This window comes from Epinephelus fuscoguttatus, linkage group LG15 (genome assembly GCF_011397635.1).
Source record: "Epinephelus fuscoguttatus linkage group LG15, E.fuscoguttatus.final_Chr_v1".
Taxonomy (NCBI): domain Eukaryota; kingdom Metazoa; phylum Chordata; class Actinopteri; order Perciformes; family Serranidae; genus Epinephelus; species Epinephelus fuscoguttatus.
Window position 1 is genome coordinate 24,975,570 of NC_064766.1, and position 17,921 is coordinate 24,993,490.

The window sequence follows — 17,921 nt, forward strand, 5'->3', positions numbered from 1 at the left end:
TTTGTATTTTGTATTTTGTGGGAATGTATTTCTGTATCTGGAATTATGTATGCATTTTGTATGCACAGCATTTTTGTCTGTACACTTGTGGATGTATTTTTGTTTCCTTTATGAATTTTTAAATAATAAAATTGTATTATTTTCCCCCCACAAATATAACACCATTTTTGTATTGTTAATGTTACTTAGGCAAAAGTAAAAATCAGGAACATATATTTAAAGTTATAAAGTAGTAAAAGTACGCGATTTAGAAATGTCTTTTAAAAAAAGAAGAAAACAAACATTTTTAAACATATTTTATAATTTTTTTTCTCGTGCTTTTTATGCAAAAATCTTCATTTGTAAAGTAACTAGTGATTAAAGCTTTCATACAACTTCAGTAAAGTAAAACAATAGAAGATTTCCCTCTGGAATGTAGTGGAGGAGAAGTATAGATAATTAATCTTGAGGGAAATTAAGGCACCCATGGCATCTTACACAATGAATACAAAAACACTGATACACACAGGGATAGAGAATAATAAAATAGCATTAAAAGGACAGACCAGGGTCGAACAGAAAAGCAACAGTAAGAAAGGACCAGAGAGAAATGAACAGGAGGAAAAAGTGGCAAAGATCCCTAAATTAGATTCTTTTGGCTCTTTTATGAACAGTTGGCAGTGGTGTGCATGTGCTACCTTAGTAACCTTGTATCTACCTTACGCCACTAGGACAGACTCAAGTACAGTGCAAATACCTCAAATTCGTACATAAGGACTTAAGTAAATGTACTTGGTTACATTCCACCACTGCATGTATATTTTTTCTTACTGGCCTATTTATACTTTATTAATTCCGAGGAAAATTAAGGCACCCAGTAACTTATTTCACAATGCATTTTTTTTTATTCAACACTTCGTCTATTTTCTGGGGCGCTGAAAAGGGGGGAAAAAGGAGAAGGATTCTAGGGGCCCATGATTAAGAGGGGCCCAGAGAGGCCCCTAATAAAATTATAATACTGACAAAAAATAATATGACACTAAGTTATTAACTAACTTATAATCACAAATATATTTTAATTACAATGTACTGGTAACAATAACTTTATTTGTTTTAGTCACTTTATTCATCTTTATGCAGCAATTTTATTTTATTTTTTCTCTTTTATCTTTATTTAATGTCTTTTTTTTTGTCTTGTGCTGCTGTGACATTTGAATTTCCCCTCTGGGGAATCTTATCTTATCATACATGAACACAGATACACATATGGGGATAGAGAATATAAGTGTAAGAATAAAGACATAAGAATAAAAAACACACAGCAGTGAAATGATAGTCTGGTCCAGGACTATTACAAATAGCTGTGACAACAGTAGATATGCTTATAATGCAAACTTAGGTGGACAGCAGTGCAGGTATTGCAATGTAAGGTGATTAAATTAAAGTAAGAGCAGTGCAGGAGTAATTAGTACTTTGCTATGGATAGTATAAATGCAGCTGAAGATAAATAGTTATCTTCAACTGCATTTATACTATCAGATGCCAATGGAAATGGAGATATTTATTTTTTATTTATTCATGTTGTTTGTTGTAAAAACTGTGTTAAATGAGGTATAAACAATACTGGGAATATGTAGGCTGTGTAATTTTGTACATACATGTGTGTGTTTGCCATGTGTTGTTGTGAATACAACATTACATAATGTATATGTCACTGCAACATCCACGCTCTGCTCCTGATACTGCAGGTGGGCGGGGCTCTACATCCGGGAACCTCCGCTAACCCCTGACGTGACCCTGCAGGATTGCAAACATGGCGGAGGTAAGAAAGTGAAATAAATATTCGGAAAAAAATAAATTCATACTGAAGGATAGTTACCTCAGTCGAGTGCGTGCGTCGTTCGCGGGTTGTAGCTTTAATACACGAAATTAAGAATCGGCTGTTTGCGTCGCTGGATAGTCGCCATTACTCGACACAGACATGTTTAGTAAACTTCGGGTTTAGCTAACGTTAGCTGCGCTAGCCCCGACGGAAGGTAGCTGCTGCGTTAGCGATGTTACTTCGCGGTTTTGTTTAAGAACACTCAACTATCGAGTTTAGCGTTTTTAATTAGATTTGTAGCGTTTGTTTCGTGGTTAGAGGTGTTTTACGTGTTGTTTTCGGTTACAACACGCAGGTAGTTGGTATCAAACGTAACTTAGACGTGTTAGCTAAATATATAAATGAGATTTAGCTTTGAATTTGTGTGTAAGTTAGCCGTTTGAGTAAATTAACCCAGCAGGCGCTCGCGCGTTGTAGCTAACTGCGGTTGACTGCAGGCGGCGAACAGCAGCGTAGTTCACGGTATTGTGTTCATACTGCTTCATAAATGTTCCCACAGGAAGTGCTGACACTCTTCTTTGTTTCTTTTCTCATTGAACTGCAGTCAGCCTTCAGGGCACAGGGTCGAGCGCGCTTTTTCCTCAACTCTCCTTTATGTCCCCCCTGTCAGAGTAACTCATATGTAAAGTTACACTCAACATGGAGTCGTTACTGATTGTACACATGATGAGATATTTTCATCTGAAGCTGTTCTTTAACTTTATTTTATGTTTTTCGCTTTACAGCCCTCCCTCGGGAATTCGAGCCCAGGTACATAAAGTTGGAGCCTTTCTCTTGTTGTTTGGGTGCATGGAAAATCTATTGTATTGTCTAGCAATCAATAATACCCGCTCAGTTTGATAGGAAAGGAATAATTGTGGTCACCAAAATATACAAATTGATTTATAGTTTGAGACAGTGGTTTTCAAACTTTAGAGGGCAAGCCAAAAATTCAAGGCACACCTATATGTATATCTCTGCTCAAAAGACTCTATAACATGTGTTATCACTCTTATTGCAACATAAATGTTTGTTTTATTTACTTACATCAAATAACAATTGACAACCAACAATTACCCATAAAATATTTATTAACAAAGTGATTCAAAAACGTATTTTAAATGGTTTAAAATGACATCAAAGCACCAATAACACATCCATTTAAACAGGAAATAATGTAAGATAATGTGATGTGTCACACACCTATAATTCCCTTGCAAGAAGGACAACATGTAGGTCACTGTAAAGGTTTTTTAAATTGAATTAAATGACATGTTTTTGGTAGAGTTTGCCTCTTTGTTAAGAAATGGGTGCACACAACGTACTGATACAGCAAGTTAAAAATTAATTTAGGCCCAGTCGGATATTGCAATAATAATGTGTGGTTATCACTAAATCCCCACCATTTGAGAAACACTGGTCTAAGACTTCATCACCTTTATATCAAAACTGATTGTTATTGTTAGGATGTATTAACAACAAAAACAATAGATATTAATATCGTTAATTATTGGTTATTTGTGTGTTTTCTGATATGTTTGCATGAGTGCTGTTTGTAAACAATGGCAAAACAGTTTTATTTTAGTGAGACAAAATGCTTTCTTTGCAGCTACAAGCCTATAGGAATATATCTGTAATTTATTAATTCTGGTAAGGGTCGGATGGTGTAATTATTTATATATATTGTGTGATGATATAAATTTGTCTATCATTAGGGATTGTTAAGTAATGTTTATACCCTGCAATCAGTCCCTTTACTGTCTTTGGCTGTATCAAGCTGTTGTGGGAAATTCTGTCAATTAATGTACATGATTACTTAATAGGGATGCACAGTAATATCGGCATGTCATTGGTATCAGCTGATAATGGCTTTAAAATGAAATATCGAATTGCCAGCATGCTAATAATATCAGTTCATCATTGGTATTGGCCAATATTGGCTTTAAAATGAGCTATCAGAATCAACCAATGTGCTTTTTGAATGAATATTTTATTTAAATATATATTAAAAAGTATTATATTTTATGTCTCCATCTGCTGGTGGGCAATCACGATAAGAGTATGCATGCATAATATGATAATTCAACTGCAGAAGAGACCTGATGATCACTAAAATATGGTGGGGGGGAAAGTGGATTTATCTATCTGTATCAGTTGTTGGTCAAATGAGTTGTTAAATATTAGCATATTAGATATCAGCAAAAAAAATCCAATATCGTGCGTCCCTATTACATAATGGTAATGTTAGATTTAAAGTAATTTTGCATCAGTGTAGTAAAGTACTTTAATTATTGGTAACAAGCTCCCTAGACTGACCAAAATAGACATTCCAATGTGAGTATTTCATCTGTAAGATCTCAAAGGAGTACTTCACCCACAAAATGACCATTTGTGAATCAGTTATTCATGCTGTGTCACTTTGAGTTCATGAAGAAAACTTCTCCTTGCATGCCTCCACGGTGAACAAAGAATCCAAAACCTGAGACAGGTCTAACTTTTAGTCCGGTGCAGGAAAAGCTGAAGCAAGGCAGTGCAACATGATTTGGAAGAACTGAGCACAAGACTGGATATATGTAAAGGGTCGTTTTGTGGGTGAAGTATTCCCTTTAATTTCAAATCAGTTCTGTGAAGTGTTAGACTATTGAAGAAAGTACGTAAATGAAGTTTAATTGAACTTTGACAAAATTCACATTATCGTTACATATATTGCAGATATGAAATAACATATTGAAGAAAGATGATTTGATCCAAATCGCCCACGTGTTCATTATTTCCAGATGTAAATGTTTGACTCAGACATACATTCAAACAGTATTACTTTAAATCTTGTGGTCACTTTTCCAGGAGGTTCAGCAGGTTCCGATGACCATGATTTCGACCCGTCAGCAGACATGCTTGTCCATGACTTTGATGATGAACGCACCCTGGAGGAAGAAGAAATGTTGGAGGCATCAGACGAGACCAATGCCAACGAGATTGAAGATCTTGCACGGGTGAGTTTCAATCTTATCAGTCTTATCAATCAATTTTGGGACCAACTGCAGGTTCCAAACCTGAGTTTTGAATTTACATTCACATCAAAATGATTTCTTTGGGCATCAAATTGTCAGGTGTACGTTTAGAAACATTTTACACTTTAGAAAACACATCATTTTTTCCTTCAACAGGAGGGGGAGATGCCCATTCATGAGCTGCTGAGTCTGTACGGTTATGGGGGCGGTTCACCAGCAGATGAGGATGAAGAGGAGGAGGAAGAACCTGAGGAAGAGGAAGATGATGAGGAAGAGGATGAGGAAGAGGACTTAGACAATGACGAAAGCAGTAGAAGCACTGGCGAGTTAAAAAGAAATGAGGTATGTTGTCAATTCTCTTGACATTGATATGGTTTCCATTAACTTACAATATATTTTCTTGTATTGACTGTTCTGTGTAATTTTAGCATTTTTTTTATTGACTTTGTGTGTGTGTTTGTTTGTGTGTCTTCAGGGTGAGGGTGTTAAGGTCTCATCAGGACAGGGGGATGAAGCCCAGGTGCCCTCTGAGGTCCGCACACGCTCAGTCAGGTCCCTTGGTACAGCAGAACTCATTCGCCCCCAGAAACTCAAGTACTTCGAAAGTATGTGCCAACTAACCTCATTTTCTGTCTTTTCTTTCCTCTGGTTGCAATTAAATGCAGATTTTTTTTCTGTGAGTTTCGACCCGTTAAATGGATATCACATTGTGCCTCAGGTAATAATGATGCAGAGGAGGAGTCAGATGAAGATGAGGACTACGTTCCATCTGAAGACTGGAAAAAGGTGTGTAAGAACATTATTCATCAGAGCTTCAGACGCTTGTACTGTCAGATTACAGCTTGATTTATATTGAATGCTGATAAATGTATGGCTTCAAAAAATACACTGAGCTCGCTGCAGCAACATGAAAGCCCCGTTTTCACCAAACACTTTCAGTATGGTACCTTTGGACGCAAAAGTAACCCTTCAGACATGGTACCTAGACCCTAGGTTTTTTCAGTGTTTCCTCACAAACAATACCCTTAAATTTAAGTTATTATTCTCTCAGTCCACAGCTGCTGCAAGAGGCAGCAAAACATCCTTTCATTTTATAGTTACAGTTAACTAATATATGTTAAACTCTGCATGGTATGAACAGTAGTTACATGAGCCTCAAAACCAGCCACAACTCAGCCCTGAGCAGAGTGACTGTTGACCCAATCAACAGACTGCAGTGTTCACAGCTCCACCTTTTAGTACCAGATCTGTGTGCTAGGTACCCCAACAGAGGAGTTATTAAAAAAAAAAGGAGACGGCAAGGAACGGTTTCATTGGTACCATCCACAACTTTTCACAGTGGAAACGGAAAAAATGTGTATCAGACTGAACTGAACTAGATTGCTTGGTGGAAATGGGGCTTAAACTGAACTTCTCCAACAGAGTAGACTTTTCTGAAAGGAGCAATCAGAAATATTCACAATGGGAGAAATTTCCCAAAACCAAATGTGTGCTGAAAATTTGTGCAGAAATTTCTTCTTGTTTTCATGGTGCAAAGAATCACAGTCAAAGTTGCAAGCAAGTTTCATATTTGTAATAAATAATGAAGAAATTGTCTGCCTACACTCAGTCTAAACTGTGTGTTTATTCCCTACAGGAAATCATGGTCGGTTCCATGTATCAGGCAGAAACTCCTGTTGGCCTGTGTAAATATAAAGACAATGAAAAAGGTAAGCTGGCTGTTTGTTGTCTTGCTGTCTTCAGCTATGTATTTAAGCTGTAACACTGTGTGTTCTTTCTGGATCCAAAAGATCTAAAGATGGTGCTGTGGTAGACAAAAGGCTAACATGGCATCGTCTGTTTTCTTTGAATTTGTCCCGTAGTTTATGAAAATGATGACCAGTTGTTGTGGAACCCTGAGTGTCTTCCTGAAGGCAAAGTGGTGGAGTTCTTGACTGAAGCATCGAGGCGGACAGGAGAGGAGAAAGGAGTGGATGCAATCCCAGAGGGGTCCCATATCAAAGATAATGAACAGGTGACAGCAACATATCTGAAGCTTGTGCTGAAGGATCAAGTTGGCCAAAGTCTATATTTTTCTTACTGACTCCTTTTACATGCACGCTAATATTTCACTATTGTTTTGAATATGACAATAATCTGAATTTGATACAGGTCACGTAAATGGCATGTACAGTTTTGATATTCCAAATTGAGCCTCTTTTTGAAAGTATTATTTCCCACTTAATATTGCTTTGGTTTTAGAAGGATTTTGTGGACATGTACAGCCCAGTTCAGACCAAAGATTCGTGATGAGACGAAACAGTTTCAGAACATTGCAGAGAAAAGTTGCAGCAGTGTGAAGTGGCTGTCTGAGCTCAAATGAAGCTGGTTGATGATGTCACCTGCAACTCTGCTGGTCAAGTCGCTGGCGGCTGGTATTAGAACGTTGCACGTCATCTGTTTTAACAGCCAATCAGCTTGTAGTGAAGTCTGCTGGTGTTTGTGTGCTGCGGCAGGTGCTCTGTCCTCGCTGAGCCCTCTGTTTGCGTCCTCATAGTGTGCCAGTGTTGGACGATGGGTCCCTACTAGTTGCTGTATGTGCTTATGCCCCCTCACACACACACGCATTCTCTTTGACCAAATAATTGGCGCTGCTTACTTATATTATTGTGGCATATTGATTATGAATATAGTCCATCTGTGATGTTCCTTTTGTTTATTTTTCTCCGTTTCATCACTACTACAAATGCAGCTGTAGCCAGTATCTCACTATCACTATCCTCATTCATATTTTAAGATGCTACAAATTATATTCAGCCTCTAAACAAGCCTGAATTAAGAACAGAAGTACAGAGAGTTGTTGCATAGAGATGATACACTGTCTCATCTAGTTGCATTGGTGTGAACCAGCAGGTTTTTAGAACATTGTAGAACAGTGCATTGCAAGTGGTTGCATATTTCAACTCATCACGAATCTTTGGTCTAAACTGGGCTTATGTGGCACTTTCGGAATATGCATCTCATTCTGGGGGTTTTGCCACAGTGTGCAACACATGAGGCCCGTTTCCACTGAAGAAGTTCTTGGTACTATTTGGGGGGCAGGAACTACTACAGGAACGTCCTCTCGCTCGGCCCTCTCAACCGCCGTGTCTCCACTGAGAGAGCGGAGTAGGAGGAAGGTTCCTGTAAAGTTACCGGGCTCTGTATGTGACGTAATCATTGCGTGACCATTTTGACCGGGGCGACGTAGGGACGCCGTTAGCCGTTAGCGGTGTCTGTAATAACTCTGGTCACGGTCCGTGAAAAAAATATTTTTTTCCAGCGGATGTCTTAGTTACAACATGATTGAGCTAACTGGAGTAGTTTCATGTCGTATCCGACAACGGGAGGCTTTTAACAGATGACGTCCTGATGTTAGCTTTGCTGCTGCTGTTAGCTGTTCCTGTCAACTGCAGCCACTGATGCTTTCTAGACATTGTGATTTCCCAAAACTGAATAAATACCACACATAGCAACACAAAACTGCTTTGCTAGCTCAGTCATGTTGTAACTAAGATATCCGCTGGAAAAGATATTTTTTTCACGGACCGTTTATTGAGTTATTACAGACACCGCTAACAGCTAATGGTTAGCCCAACTAATCTACGATAACCATGTTATTAAATACAAAACGTCAAATCCCGCCTTGAGTATATCCAATCAGCACCAAGTAAATCCCAGGCTCCAGCCAGGAGTTTCTTGGGGCCGTTCTGAGTACCTACTCCGAGGCAGGGACTTGTTTAGCCCCTGTAAAAGTTCCGGAACTCTGTCCTTCGGGGGTGGTTCCTGCAGTGGAGACATGCACCAATGGCCCCGGCCCCGTAAAATTACCCCGAAGTTCCTGAGGTGGAAACGGGCCTATGGACTTTTATCATGGCTGGTTTAGAGATGCATACTCAAAAGAAACCCACATTTCTGGTCGAAAGGAGAGCACACCTATTTTGAGCTACTTTTAAAGATTTGCATTTTAAATAAGAAAGAATTGGCTTGGGGCTGAGTGCTACAGACAAGGTGGGAAAGTCAGAAAGTGTTAAGAGACATGTTGTTGATCTTTTCATGGGTTTTTTGTCAATAAAAATGTCACCTTTAAATTTAAATGCTTTAAATCAAATGACTTGTGATTAACTTTATTACATGTTAAGAGCTTTTCACATGGGTAACAAACTTGTTTGATCATTTGTTTCTCTGCAGGCATTGTATGAACTAGTGAAATGTGACTTTGACACAGAGGAAGCTTTAAGAAGACTAAGGTTTAATGTAAAAGCAGCCAGAGGTGAGTAGATGAAAAAGCCTCAATGTCTTTCATACACTGACCTTCAGTTTTCTCTGATGCAACATGTTCTGTGAATGATGGTGTTCTGTGTTTGAATCATGTTAAAGCTGGGGTAGGCAGAAATCTGGAAAGGCAAAAAAATGTATAAATACACACAGAATCCAGCCAGCTTAAACCCCCCATCACAGTGTCAAGAGGGGGCCGGTGGCCAGTGGCAGTGCAGGGGCTGACCTGTGTAACGGCAGCAGAAAGTTAGCTGTTCTGGCCGGGAGTCGAGGCTGTTTGGTCCCACTAGCTAGGATTTGTGCTGGCTAGAATCAAGCTGCGTTCACACCAAAAGCGAATTCGCAAATTCGCGCGTCAAGATTACATACAAAGTCAATGCAAAGACGTGATTAGACGCGAATGGACGCGTCTAGTGCGATGCGATGGACGCGATAGAGGTGTCCAGCGTGGCGTGATAGACGCGAAATTCGCGTCCAACGCCTCATCGCTCAAGTTGAAAATATTGAACTTTTGAGGCGAATTCGCGTGACGCTGTGCTGCGAAAGCCAATCAGCGTTGAGATTCTCCCGGCGTCACTGGCATGTGTCAACAACAATAAACTGCTACTCACCGGAGACAGATGGACAGACGCTCCGCAGCTGAAATGGAGCGGCTGTAGTTGGTGTCCTGCCCGGAGATCCTGGCACCAACCCTCACCAACAGGTCCTCAAACTGGGCCCCAGTCAGCCTGAAGTACCGCTGAAAGCGGCTATCATCCAGATGGAGTTCCTGGGTGGTGAAACTCGCCGAGCTGGATGCGCTTCTGCAGGATAGGGTGAACCCAAAAACGATGGCGTTTGGCCCTCCGACGCATTTGGGACTTCCAGAGCAGGTAAACAACAAAGCAGCAATGGTGGTTATCTCAGCCATGGTCGTCAGTGACGTCTTGACGCCCTGACGTCCAGTTGTTGATGCCGAGATGGAGGAGAAACTTATCATTGTGGTGTGCGGCTACCCGGAGCTATATGATACTACCTGTCTACTCTGCAGAGACTGCAACAAAAAGGAGCAGGCTTGGGTGAAAGTCGCCGAGGAGACTGGTCTACTTGGTAAGTTCTGTAAATATGTGTCTTTTATTAGTTTGCAGAATGGTTGTCCTATGAACGTTAACACTAGCTTAGCTCCGGTTAGCACAACCGGCTTCCCTGCTACTCGCGCGAATGACACGATAACGCGAATTAACAAAATGGTCCAGCGTCCAAACCCGCGTGTTACGGCCGGCGAGTCACGCGCGTGTAATTCGCTTCACTCGTGCCCGGTGTGAACGTAGCTTCAGGCTGCTGCGGCCGCTGACTAGGGGTCTTTCTCCAGAGCTGCTACCCAAAGATTATTACTGGATTTTTGCCCAGTGATGCCAAAATTAAACTGCCTACCCCAGCTTTTAGAAGACCTTACAGATACAACATTAACACTTCTTCTCTCTGTAACAGAGGAGCTTTCTGTCTGGACTGAGGAGGAATGTAGAAATTTTGAACAAGGACTAAAAGCTTATGGCAAAGACTTTCATTTAATACAGGCCAACAAGGTAAGAGAAGAAGTAAGAGAAAACAAATCATTTCAACCATTTTGAAAATCATGACATTCATTTAAAATGTATGTTAATGTTTTACTGTGTGATGTGCAGGGTTGGCATTAACCTTGTTGCATTTTAACACATCAGATTTCTCAGTTTTTAAAGTGTCTGTTCATCGTATAAATTTTTTTAGAGTCTCAAGCAATAAATAGATTTGTGTATTATTTGACATTGTACTGAATCTATCTCTTCAGACGATGGTAATAATGGTTATTTCATGTCTGCTGAATTAAATCTTTCAGGTGAGAACTAGGTCTGTAGGAGAATGTGTGGCCTTTTATTACATGTGGAAGAAGTCTGAGCGTTATGATTTCTTTGCACAGCAAACCAGACTTGGGAAAAGGAAATACAACCTTCACCCTGGTGTCACGTAAGTTTAAAAGATAAATACGTAACAGTTGTGTGTAAATCATTCATGGAAGAAACTGTATTCCTGTTTCAGGTTGATGTGTTGGGTCATGTTGGTTGTTTCTAATATTCCAACAGAGCGTTTTAGATCCAAAACAACAATCATCACATTCAGTAATGTAAACAGATTCTTAATTTGTTTGGTGTGACAATAAGTCAGCTGCTGGCGGGTTGTGTTTTTTGCAGGCAAACACTACACATTAAGCCTTGCTCAAACACCAGGGTTTCCACAGTCATGAAAAACCTGGAAAAGTCATGGAACTCTACAATCTTGTTTTCCAGGCCTGGAAAAGTTATGACATTTTGTTGTGTGTAATGAAAGTGTTGCAATAATCTTCTATAGATAACCTTCCACATAATGTAACATAGCAGTGAATTTAATTATTGCAGCTGTTGACGTAAATTACTGCAGCTTTAATACGCGTTGATGTGTGAACATTTTGTTTACCATTACCTACGTTTCTCTGTTTGTTCCTCCTGTTCTGTCTCTCTCTGTCCATGTATGCCAACAAGCTGGACTTAAGTTTTAACAGAGGTTGAATCTGATATGTTTGAACTATGCCAGGCGAGTGGGGCAAGAAAAATAATGTTGTGATAGTGTGATTTCATGTTTCCATGCCTATGCCCCGCTACTACGTCTAAATTGTGCCGCATTTTTGAGATAGAGCAATTGACATGGGCATCCTTGAGTGTTCAGTTGTCTCTCTGAGCGCCAGTGGCACCTTGGTTTTGTTTCAGCTGCTCTGAAAGTAGAGCATGATAGTTTTGAAACTAAGGAGCTTTGTTTTTCAATCAAATTAACCAACCTTACAACTGAACTGTCGACTGTCATTCCAGGAGCTCTACTGCTTCACACCCGCAGACATGAGACAAGAAAAGTTGTCTTTTTGTGTTGTGTTTTTATTCTGTTGAAATACTCCAGAAAGCCAATAGAATGTTTTTCTCTTGTTCATGAGGAAACACAAGGAGTCTAATATGTTGTACAAAGCCTGAGCACTAGGAAGGCAATATTTAAAAATTAGTTTATCATCAAAAAGTAGACTGTATTCATTTTGTCTCTTGCTATAATTTCTGGGCATATAATAAGAGTCACGCTCTGCCACGGTCGAACATAACAGACCTTGTGTTATTTCAGCCAAAGGAATGTAGCAGTCGTGAAGCAAGGATTAAATAAAAGATAAAGTTCTCAACACTAGGACTAACCTAGTCTGTCTGGCCATGTGAATTAATTAATGGCTTAACTGAGGATTTTGCTGTATGAATCACCTCATGGATTTAGTGACACAACTTGTGAAACCACCTCAACGACCACAGCAGCACAAGGTTGCACAGCAGACTGTTGGGACTGACTTTATGTATTGCAACATGCTTCTTTGAAACAGTGTTAGACCCTAACAAGGATCCGCCTGCAACTGACAGTCCAGACCACATGCACTTGGCTAGTTTTTAAACCATATCAAGAGTGGAGGTTGTTTGTAAAGGCTTGTGTGTTACTGTGTGTCATCAGAGACTACATGGACAGATTACTGGATGAGACGGAGAGCGCAACGTCCAGCAGGGCGGCGTCGCCTCCTCCCACCACGTCCAGCAGCAGCGCCAGCCACTCAGAGAGGGAAGACAGCAGCAGTCAGAACGGTGAGCTTATGGATACAAGTGCACACACACCAACGGTTAATTAAACAGTTTTTAATTTTAAAATCTAAACCAAGTCTATAAGGGATAGTTTGGGTCCTTTTAAGTGGGTTTGTGTGAGGAACTTAGTCACAGTCAGTGTATTACCTACAGTAGATCCAGTACACTCCCAGTTTGGGAATCAATTTATGTTCTTTTGCCCAGGTTTTAAGATATCTGTGCTGGGTTTCTGCCTCCACCCCATTACAGTTAAAATGACTGGAATTTAATTTGTGGTGCTCCTAGCATTGACAAATTACATTTGAACATTTGTTTCAGTCGAAATCCCGTGTTGTCAACTGCTTTAACTGGGAATATTTCTTAGGTATAAGCACATCTGTCCTGGTATCTCAAAATCCAAAGACTCTGCATGGCCAGATACTACAACAGTTTTTGTAATTTGGGTGATCCAGCTTTTGAATGATCAATTTTCTCTTTTCTTTGTCAGGTATTGCAAGCCACAATTCCACCCACCCAGTGGATGGCGCTCAGTTACCCCACATAAATCCAGTCAAACCTGAGTCAGTTCAGTCCAACGGTCCCTCCCATCCGTCAGTGGAAGCTCCGCCTCCTCCCATTTCAGACAACAACTCCAACGGCTGCAGCCAACCCAGTGCGCCCAGCCATGACCAAAACGGTTCTCTGGAGCCTTCGCTGGACCACAGAGACACAGCAACAGCAGCGGCACATGAAAGGCCAGCCAAGAGATGCAGGACGGAGGCAGAGCCACTGGGCCAAAGTGAGGTGGAACCATCCAGAACGCAGGAGAACTGAAGGATACAGAGTTCAGTGATGTAGACTTTCAATAGACACTGAATTAGGGGGGGAAATTGTCCCCACTGCTCCATCTCTGGGCAGAGCTGAGGGGTTAAGAGCTTGAGGAAAGAGCCCCTCATGGCCCGTGAGCGCAGTATCTCTTGAGAGCAAAGACTCCTTGATAAGGTCACTGAAAGTCACACCTTGAAGAACACAGCCAACCAAACTGCAGCTGGTCCTCCAGGAGAGGCAGTGGCCGCTCCGTCTCCCCCGTCCCTCCAACCCATCCATGTACTGACCACCTGCAGAGCTCATCCCAAAGCACCACAGCTCCATCTTCTCCTACAAAACTTCTTCTACCCATCGTCTTTATTCCCTTTTTGGAGACTGACTGACAAAATTTTTGCCAAGAATTTCATTTTTTTTCTATTTGTACTAAAAGAAATCACCTGTGATATTTTTTTACACAAGAGATATTTATATTTTTTAACAAAAGAAAACTATGATAGTTGACTGCTGTTCAAGCAATTTGAACATTTGGTAAAACGAGGAACGCGTTTTAAACGATGATGTGCTTAAGTTGTCAAAAAGAGGCAAAGTAGGCAAACAAAAGATGAGTAATGCTGCGCTCACTTGGAGTCAGGCAGGATGGTAGACGGCAAATTGGATATTGTTTTTGTGGATGAGGGCAGGATGGGAAAATGAGGTGGGTCCAGCAAAGAATGCCTGTAAGGAGAGACTTAACTCATTGCTGTCTTTTGCCGTAACATAGCTCCTTCACACACAGAGAAAATCTGAAGAATCACTGGACATTACAAGGAAAATAACATAATGAACACAAAATAATTTAATTTAAAGGTTCTGTATGTAACTTTAAGAAAATCCTTTTATTAGTGAGACCTCTCTGATGCTGTTGCTTGCGCTCCGGTGCTCATACTCTGCAGCCACGAGCAAGCACCTGGGCATCGGCCAAAGTAAGACATCGATTATGGTGATAGAAGGCACGAAAAATCACACTAAGAATAATGTTACTATGCAATAAAGTATATTTTATTTGGACCATTTGCTCCATGATACCAAATATTTTACGGTTTGCAAATCACATTAGTATAGCAAAGTTACAGCTAACATTAGCTCAGGTTAGAGTTAGCTTGTTGGCCACAACTGCATTGCTCTTGGCTAGCAGAAAGCACTTTGTATCATTACGTCTTTTACTGTTGGCTAAATCAACACCAATATGCCTAAGTTAGTAGCATGTATCACGTTAGCTGGGGAAGTAATTTGGCAAACTATCCACTTAACAAATCCACTCAGATAGTATTTTGCTAACGATAACATTTAAGTTAAGCTAACGTTAACCAGCTAAGCTACTCTGCTGTCAATTAAACGGGAAGTGAGTCAGGTTATCAACCAGATCAGCCATGGCGTCTGGATTAAATAAATATTGCTTATTACACAAGACTTGATGGCAGCTCAGACGTTAGCAACTGTAGCAACTTGAATTCAGCCAGCACAAACCCCGGTCCTGGGGTTCACAGTGGGCAGGTGGCCAGCAGCAGCAACAAACTGTGCTTATCTGGCAAGGACCCGGGACTGGACCCCTGGCACTCAGGCACTCTGTCTTGCTCGGGCTGTATTCAAGAAGCTAAGTGAAGGTCTGTCTCCTCTGGGCCGCTGCTAAATGTATGTGACGAAAACAGCATGTGTGGACTCGTTGGTGGACTCCATTTCTTAGTTTACCTTAGCTAGTGTCACACACTGTTAGCGCTATAGCAGACCTGAAGTGAGACAAGGCACTTGGGAATGCACGTAACGCCTCAACCTTTGGATTTCTGGGGCAAATTTCAGCCTGAGTCCTTGATGTAGAAGTCAGTCCACAGGCTGCTCGAGGCAACCAAGAAAAGTCACGCTACAAACTGTTCACCCATCGGCAATAAAAAATTATTTATACTACTAAAAAGTTGCATACAGAACCATTTTCTTCCATTCTTTATAAACAATATAGTGTCACCATCGCAACATATCATCATGCATGTTTTGTTTTACTGCCACTTTCCCGTGCCATCCAGAAGGTGTTGGTCTGCCCTGTACCGTCGGCCTGATCCCATGTGATGGCAGCATACAGCTGGTGCTGTCGCTCTGTAGTTGCACTTTGATTGTATGTTCCTCATCTTCACTGATAAGGAGCGGTGTCGAAACCCAGCAGAAATACATTTTTCACTCCTCTTCTGAACCCGGCCTCTATCATGGCTGTTTGTTGAATCCTGATAAATAAACCAATGGGTTCGTCCCCCCGCGGGTTTGTTTGTGTAAAGCAGCTGACATCAGTGATGTCCTGTATTATAACTCATCATGTAGAAGATCGCTGTATTTTTGGATTTTCATAGTCAGTGCTTTGCTCGACGCTTTGTTTTTACTAGACAGAATGTCCGTGATTTTTAATGTAAAGTTTGTATAGATTTCTTACCTTGAGCAGTTGGTACATTTTTTTATAACTGTCTGTTCATCTCTGTACGTTCTGGTCTTCCTCGTAGGCTGTTGCTTTTTGTTGAGGAAATCTTTGGCCTGTGTTGCTCTGAGGTGGATGTAATGAAAACAGTAGCCATTCCTTTTTCCCTCTCTGTTTGGCAGCACTTCCCATTCCTGTGTGACCTTGCACAATCTGAAATGTTTGTTGCATCTTTTGTGCATAGAAAAAGCCCCACATTGTGGTTGAGTGTGCTGCTTGCCTTTGTTTTGAAACCTCTGCTTACTCACAGTGCTCAGTTTGAACCGATATTTCCTGTCATTCCTCGGTCAGTGGCTTGAGAGTCCAGAGCAGTGGATTTCCAGCATTGATACAGCCCCAGGTCGACACGAGGGTGTGACCTGGAAGACCTTAATTTGTTTTGGTACAGTAGCTGTTCAGCTTGATGCTTACGCGTTTTACTTTGTACTCCAGCTTTGAACTTACATTCACAAATTAAGATAAGTTTGTCTCAGATAATGTTGATCCATGTAGTCCTTTCTTTCCCTTTGTTGACAATGATGTCTTTTTTTTTTCTTTTTTTTTTCTCTGTAAATGACGACATGAATAAAAACGAAGTGTATTCCAAGACTGGCTATGGATGGAATAACATTGGCTATATTTAATAAATGTATTAATAAGTCTGGGTTGTTGTGAGTTTTCAAACATAAGCTCGAGCTTCACAGCTTGATCCAAAGATGATTTAATTTGTTTTTCTGTCTGTAATAAATATAATTTATCATTATTAACACTCTTAATACTGTTCGAGGCAACCCCCTCCTAATGTGACTACACTGTAAGAAATAAACTGAATTCAAAAAAAAAAAGTGAAGTGAAGTTCAACTGACACTTATATCGGGGTTAAAGGGACAGTTCTCACTAAAATCAGAAACCCATATTTTTCCTTTTACCTGTAGTGCTGTTTACCAGTCTACATTGTTTAAGTGTGAGTTGCTGAGTGTTGGAGATATCAGCTATAGAGGTGTCTGCCTTCTCTCCAATACAATGGAAATTGATGGCACTCAGCTTGTGGTGCTCAAAGTGCCAAAAAATACATTTGAAAAACTCAACATCAATGTCTCTTTCCAGAAATCATGACCTGGTTACTCACGATAATCCACAGACCTTGTTGTGAGAAGTTTCATGTAGGAACTATTTTCTTTCTATTGAACTGCACCTACCAACCGTATCATTGTGCAGAAGGAAGAGTGCATCTACTGCTAAATTTCCTAGCAGCAATGAGCAAGCTAAAATTATAGCTCAGCCAAGGACACCATTAATGTTTACATCTTGCGCTGTCATGAGTACAAACCTCTCGCCTACGAGTAGATTTAATCTGTAGGCTGAAGCCTTAGCTTGTTTCACCTAACTTTTGCAATAATTTTGTACTGTCCTCTTTAGATTTAATGGCAACAGTATGAGATTTTAACGACATGATATCCGTCTCAGAAAATATCGCGGTTTCACAGAATTAGGATATTACAGAATTAATATTATCAGTCAGAATGACCCTTTAAGGAATGAAAACAGAAGGGTTCTTGTTGACTAAACAAAAGTTTTATTACTGTAATTAACACTTGAGACCATTAATAAAAATAAAAAGTCTCTCCTTTGAATATCACTAAAATAAAGGGGAGATTCAATGTCCAGTTGCTTTTTTTCCCCAGTATTGTAAATTAGCAAATGTACACAGTATGATAACTGTAAACTTTTATATCACGGTATACCTTGAAACCCTAGTCCCACACAAAAAAACTCATACACACTCTGGTGATCATAACCCTGTTTGATATTTGTTAGTCATTGTATTTAATTTATCA

The 17,921-nt window shown here is 40.3% G+C and overlaps 1 protein-coding gene across 3 annotated transcripts; it reads left to right on the forward strand.

Annotated features, from left to right (window-relative positions):
* The first annotated feature begins 1,710 nt into the window (after positions 1–1,710).
* Positions 1,711–16,747, forward strand: mier1b (mesoderm induction early response 1b, transcriptional regulator). 3 transcript variants are annotated; one of them, XM_049598276.1, is made up of 13 exons: positions 1,711–1,801; positions 2,587–2,611; positions 4,685–4,833; positions 5,008–5,193; positions 5,327–5,456; positions 5,570–5,637; positions 6,488–6,560; positions 6,714–6,865; positions 9,061–9,142; positions 10,618–10,724; positions 11,003–11,130; positions 12,676–12,803; positions 13,288–16,747. In XM_049598276.1, exons 1-13 carry the CDS (start codon positions 1,793–1,795, stop codon positions 13,611–13,613), a joined length of 1,563 nt encoding a protein of 520 aa, XP_049454233.1. In that variant the 5' UTR covers positions 1,711–1,792; the 3' UTR covers positions 13,614–16,747. The 3 variants fall into 3 exon arrangements, with proteins under 3 accessions (XP_049454233.1, XP_049454234.1, XP_049454235.1); XM_049598277.1 differs by having other exon boundaries at positions 10,618–10,712; XM_049598278.1 differs by having other exon boundaries at positions 10,618–10,712; positions 11,084–11,130.
* Positions 16,748–17,921: the final 1,174 nt, after the last annotated feature.